Raw genomic sequence first — 6,164 nt, forward strand, 5'->3', positions numbered from 1 at the left:
GCTGCTTGGCCTGCTGTGTTCATCCAGCCCTGCACCTTGTTGTCTCGGATTCTCCAGCATCTGCAGTTCCTACTGTCTCTGATTCAAGGGTAAGGATGAGTTTGGTTAAGCAGATGAGGGTGTTGGTGGAGGGGGACTAGTTGGGCCTGTGGGAGAGGAAGAAGCGGACGGGTTTTAGGCCATCCGCATGGGGAATGCAAGTGTACAGGGATTGGATGACCATAGTGAAGATGAGGTGTTGGGGGCCAGGGAATTGGAAGTCTTGGAGGAGGTGGAGAGCGTGGGTGGTGTCCCGGACATAGGTGGGAAGTTCCTGGACTGGGGGGAAAGGACAGAGTCGAGGTAAGCGGAAATAAGTTCAGTGGGGCAGGAGCAGGCAGAGACAATGGGTCAGCTGAGACAAACCTGACTGTCCCACTGAACTTATCTCCGTTTCTGTAATAGTTATGATATCTCAGTCTCGTGTTCCAATCCACACCCTGACTTTATTTGCCTTCTCTGTCAAGCCTCTTGCATTGAAATAAGTAGTTTAATTCATTTATCTTCCGTCATTCTCTGCTGTGCTCTTTGCTGCCTTGTCTATTTAACTTGCTCTCTTTAACATCTGTACTAGCCTCAACTTTCCGTCCTGTCTCACTACTGCTTAGGGTTCCAGACCCCTGCCAAATGTGTAGAGCTTCTACTGCCAGTTCCATCTCAGAGAAGAGGTAAAATGGTTATATCTGCTATTTTGCACTACAAATAAATAATAAGAACTTCCTTGCCACTCCTGAAGGTTGAATGCAATAAAGGTCAACTTCTTTCACTCATTTCTTTCATAGGTCAACAATCAAGTGACAGTGTTGTAGTCACCAAAAGTGGCAACCTTCATTGTCGACTGATAGTACACATGGTCGGGCCCACAACAGCAGCTGGGATTGCAACTTCAGTACATAAGGTCCTTGAGGAATGCGAGAAGCATAAGGTCACTAGTGCTGCATTCCCAGCCATAGGGACAGGTAACATTATCCCTTCTCTACTATTTTAGTAAGCTTATCCTATGAGTTGTTTTATTTTGCTTTGATTTTTCTGAGACTTGCTAATCAGTTTCTGCATTTAATTCAGGTAAAGGTGGAATCAGTTGCAAAACTGCCATCAATGCTCTCTTCAGTGGATTGGAGAATTATTTCTCGAGTATTACAGCGTCCAACATGAAATCCATTTCCATAGTTGTGCTTGAGCAACATGTTTATGACACCGCTGCTGAGGCTTTTGAAGAGAAGAGGTTGAATTCTGGAGTTAGCACGATGGTAATCTGGAGGGATTTTCATTTTCATCAGCTCTCTGTTTTAGTTTAGCATTTTAAAATGTAGGAAGTAATAATCTAACATTACAATTATGCAGTGCGTTAGTTTTAGGAATGAGAATAGTCTATTGAGTCCCTCGGAAACATTCTGCCATTTAGTGAAATCAGGGTCCTATATGGCCCACACATAGAATCCCTACAGTGTGGAGGCAGGCCATTCTGCCTATCAAGTCCACACAAATCCCCTGAAGGGCATCCCAACCAGACACTCTTCCCTACCCTATCTTTATAACCCTATATTTCCCATGGCTAATCCACCTAACCTGCACATCTTTAGACTGTGGGAGGAAACTGGAGCACCTGGAGGAAACCTAAGCAGACACAGGGAGAATATGCAATCTCCATATAGACAGAGACCTGAGGCTGAAATGGAATCTGGGGCCCTGGCGCTATGAGGCAGCAGTGCTAACCACTGAGCCACTGTGCCATCCCATCTGGGCACTGCATTCCTTAACACCTTTTGCTAACAAAATTTGTTTGATCTCATATTTAAATCCATAAATTGAACTCGATTTTTTTATGTGGGAGAGGGTTTTGCACTTCTCCAATCCTTTACATGATGAAATATTTCTCAAGAATGGGCTGGCTCAAACAAAAAATATGCTGTCATGTTCTGGACTCTCTTAGGGAAGGTTTTTTTCTCTCTCTATTTATCTATTAATTCTATTTAAAATCCTAAAGGACTCAATCAAGTGGCTCCTTAACCTTCTGTATTACAGTAAATAACAACTTTGTTTCTGTAATCTATCCTCATCATCAAATTCTCTGAGCTCAAGTGACATTCTGGTGAATGTGTTCTATTTTTCTTCCAGTGCACATGTATCTTTTCCACCGTATAGTGCTTAGAACTTTTTGATTATTATTTATCCTTTCATGGAAGCGAGTGTTGCTGGTGGGCCAGAATTTACTGCCCATCCCTAACTGCCCAGAGGGCGATTACGAGTCAACCACATTGCTGTGGGTCTGGAGTCACATGTAGTATTGACCATATAAAGATAGCAGATTCAAGTTTCAAAGTTTCACGTTTGAATTCAAGTTTCTTCATCTGCCGTGGTGGAATTCAAACCCATGTTTCCAGAATCTTAACCTTGGAGAACAGACTAAAGACCATAATCCAGGTGTGGTGACTTCTGCCTGGCCTTTCAACAAATTGTTTACTTCAACATGGCTTGGTTTAAGGCAGAATTCCACCCAGTAGGACTACCTTTCATCTTCTCCAACTTTTGGAAGCCAGTCAGAACAAACATACCCAAGTGTCCTCAAATAGATATGATTTGAACCAATCTTGATTTCTATATCCACCTAATTAGCATTCAGAAAAGTTCCAGCACCTGGAACGAAGGAAATTAACTAATGCCACAAAAGTTCTACTGGCCAATAGTTTGAAATTGCCCAAGGTGTCCAGTAACATAAAGAAAGTTTCCTTACCTTTCTTCTAGGCTCATCCTTCATGCTGTTTGCCCCTCTGGACACTTGTCACAGGCCCACTTGGCATCCTTTTGGAGGGAAGTAAATGAATCTTAAATAGTTCATTTCACTAGTGTATCTAAGAAGAGAGGTAATGGGAGCAACAGCAGGACACGTGCTCCAGTATTCAATAAAATCATGGCTGTACTTGTAAATCAATTAAATTTGCCAGCTGTATTACCCATCTCTTATTTGTCAGCTGATTTTGGTCTTGGATTTTGAATTTCTTATTTAAATATTTGCAGTTGCTTATTTGATGTTATGGCTTTTATCTAAGTCATCCGTCCTAAATCAGAAAAGGCCTTTGTTTACATTTAAGTCTGTAGTTTCAGATTTAACCACACTATCCACCAATACAGAGAATGATAGGCTTTTGATTGGTAAGAAGATGAAGGGTTATAGGGAGAAGACAGGAGAATGAGGTTGAGAAACATATCTTCCCTGACTCTGAGATAATCTACAGTGATGTTTCCATCTGTAGAAAGATGTCACTTTGTTGCACTTTCAGTTTAGGTCTTTGCTGTATAATTAATTCACATTTACACTGTAATTGTTGCATCAGAGTTATAAAGTGCATCTGTTTCCCAGAAGTGATATATATTTTATGTAAGTGCACCCCAACATTTCATTTATCATCAGGAAATAAATACCACAGCCTCAAACATAAATTAAGCAGAAGGCAATTTCTACATGGCAAATGTTCAAAATCGTGGCTACCATGAGTGATAGTTATTTTCAGATTTTAACGAGTAGCACATGAATTTGGATAATTTATGTCTCCACTCATCCAGAATAAAAATTTTATTTGAGGTACTGTGTATAATGATTAGTTAAAGAGTGAGTCTCAAAGAATGAAACATGATTTGTACAATGGAAAGCACCAAATCTATTTCATTTGTCATGTCTTTGATTTCACACTGAATCAAAATAATTCAAAAATTTGAACAAATAAACATTTCTCAGAACGAGAGTGCAAACCTGACGTAGATACTTTCTTATCTCAAGAAATCCCAAACAGTTCTCAGTATCTTTGAAACCATCACATTATGGAATTCTTGACTTGTCAAAGAAAATAAATGTATTAATTGAAATATAATGAATTTGCTCAATATCATAGAGTAAGATGTTTTAAAGGTCACAGTTTTATTAATAAGTTCAAGAAATTGAACAAACTTACCTCTTTTCAAATTTTAACGTTTCAGGGCAAAGCACAGATGTCTGCGGATCCACAGGATAGATACACCATACAAGGTAATGGATACTTCCATTATTCCAGATTAAAAGGTCCTCCTTGTTCTAACAACAAATCCGTACTTAGCCTCAGCTAATTCAATAAAGAGGTAAAATATAAACTTGGCTTAATGTTTTAGCGAAGACCTGTAGCTCGGATTGTGGGTGGGGTTGTTGGTTGGTTCGCCGAGCTGACTGGTTTTTGTGCAAACGTTTCGTCCCCCTTCTAGGTGACATCTTCAGTGCTGTCTAGCCTCATTTACAGTTACAGTTTAACTGGGACAATGTAGCAGTACTAGGACAAGCAAAACAAAGACAAGCACAAGAATTCCTGGAGACCTGGTTCCCAACTACTGGTACCATAAATAAACATGTTGAAATAGACCCATCTACATACTGCTACAGAGCAAAACGGGAAACAGAACTGCCCACCATAACAGACTGGGCCATTTAACTTCAAAGTGGAACAGCACAACAGTGGTTCAATGGAGGCTAGACAACACTGAAGATGTGATCTAGAAGTGGGACGAAACATTTGCACGAAAACCAGTCAGCTCAGCGAACCAACCAACAACTCTTGTAAAATAGGTATTCAACAGTTTCATAAATGGTGTTTGTTTAAATATACAGGTGGATATACTCACTGATAACCTCGAATGTATGTTTTTAAAATCACATATTTCATTCTTAAGTTCCTTCCTCAACAATGGGCATGTGCTAATCACTAGGAGATGAACGCTGCAGACCTGTATCAAAGTGCATTTTCTCATAAGATTGTTATAAAGTGCATTCACTTTCCCAAGTAACTAAAGTAAAAAATAGTTCTAACCCCAAATTCCACATCCAAGCTTTAACACAATGCTGGCAATTTACAAACTGTAAATTTGTGATTAATTTGGATGGAGAATGATCAGCTATTTTTATGTTAAATTATTATTTAGATAAAGTATGAAAATTTAATGTACCATCCTTCTCTGGTGCATGGCACCATTTTGAAAGTTGGACAAGTATTTAATAGACTAAGCTTCATTGTAAGGTTATGATATTTGTTGCACAGTCTGTGACATGAACTGACAGTATTTATGATGCTAAGTAAAAGCAAATCTCTTTGTTAATCTCCAGGTCAAAGGAGAGGTTTGTTGCCTACGCAGTTGAAAATACACAATGTTTTTGTGGAGGTGAAGCAAGGAGACATAACCAATGAAACTGTAAAAGCAATAGTGAATTCTACAAATACAACATTGGATCTCAATTCTGGTAAGTACATATCCACTTGTATTTAATCGCTTAAGTTTTAGAATAGTATTTTGTAAAATCTTTGAAATTGACAATAAAGCTTTTAATCCGGTAATAAAATAGATTAGGTCAGTGGTTTTCACTTAGGGAATGCCCAAGCGTATGTGAAACTTTCAGCTTCCATGAAGAGTTTGATATCAGCAGGAGGTTTCTCTTAAACAAAAAATGAAAATTTGTAGCAAAGTGGGACACCAGCTTTGGAAGTTGGCTTTTGGGGTGAGGTTCTAACTTTAATCCGTGTGAATTGTTTTTCTTTTATCCTTGAGTTATTTGAGATAGAGTGATAGAGTTGTACAGCACGGAAACAGACCCTGCAGTCCAACTCATCCATGCCGACCAGATATCCTAAATTAATCTAGTCCCATTTGCCAGCATTTGGCCTTTATCCTTCTAAACCCTTCCTATTCACATATCCATCCAGATACCTTTTAAATGTTGTAATTGTACCAGCCTCCACCACTTTCTCTGGCGGCTCGTTCCATACATGCACCACCCTCTGCCTGAAAAGGTTGCCCTTTAGGTCCCTTTTAAATCTTTCCCCTCTCACGTTAAATCTATGCCCTCTAGTTTTGAACTCTCCTACCCTGGAAAAAAGATCTTGGTTATTCATCCTATCCATGCCCCTCATGATTTTACAAACCTCTACACAATCACCCCTCAGCCCCTGACCCTCCAGCCACAACATGACGTCCCAACTCTTATACTCAATGCATTGACCAATAAAGGCACACATACCAATCACCTTCTTCACTAGAGATAACAAGGTGTAGAGCTGGATGAACACAACAGGCCAAGCAGCATCAGAGGAGCAGGAAAGCTGATGTTT

At 39.6% G+C, this 6,164-nt stretch overlaps 1 protein-coding gene across 1 annotated transcript in view; it reads left to right on the forward strand.

The window, feature by feature from the left end:
* Positions 1-821: 821 nt before the first annotated feature.
* Positions 822-6,164, forward strand: part of LOC109936559 (protein mono-ADP-ribosyltransferase PARP14-like) — a gene marked incomplete at both ends in the record, with an annotated part of 20,862 nt that continues 15,519 nt past the window's right edge. Inside the window, 4 exons of the mRNA XM_048593498.1 lie at positions 822-998; positions 1,105-1,289; positions 4,015-4,063; positions 5,165-5,299. Coding sequence (XP_048449455.1) covers positions 822-998; positions 1,105-1,289; positions 4,015-4,063; positions 5,165-5,299 — 546 coding nt within the window. The remainder of the gene's footprint in view (positions 999-1,104; positions 1,290-4,014; positions 4,064-5,164; positions 5,300-6,164) is intronic.

This window comes from Rhincodon typus, unplaced genomic scaffold (genome assembly GCF_021869965.1).
Source record: "Rhincodon typus isolate 14 unplaced genomic scaffold, sRhiTyp1.1 hic_rhity00002967, whole genome shotgun sequence".
NCBI lineage: Eukaryota > Metazoa > Chordata > Chondrichthyes > Orectolobiformes > Rhincodontidae > Rhincodon > Rhincodon typus.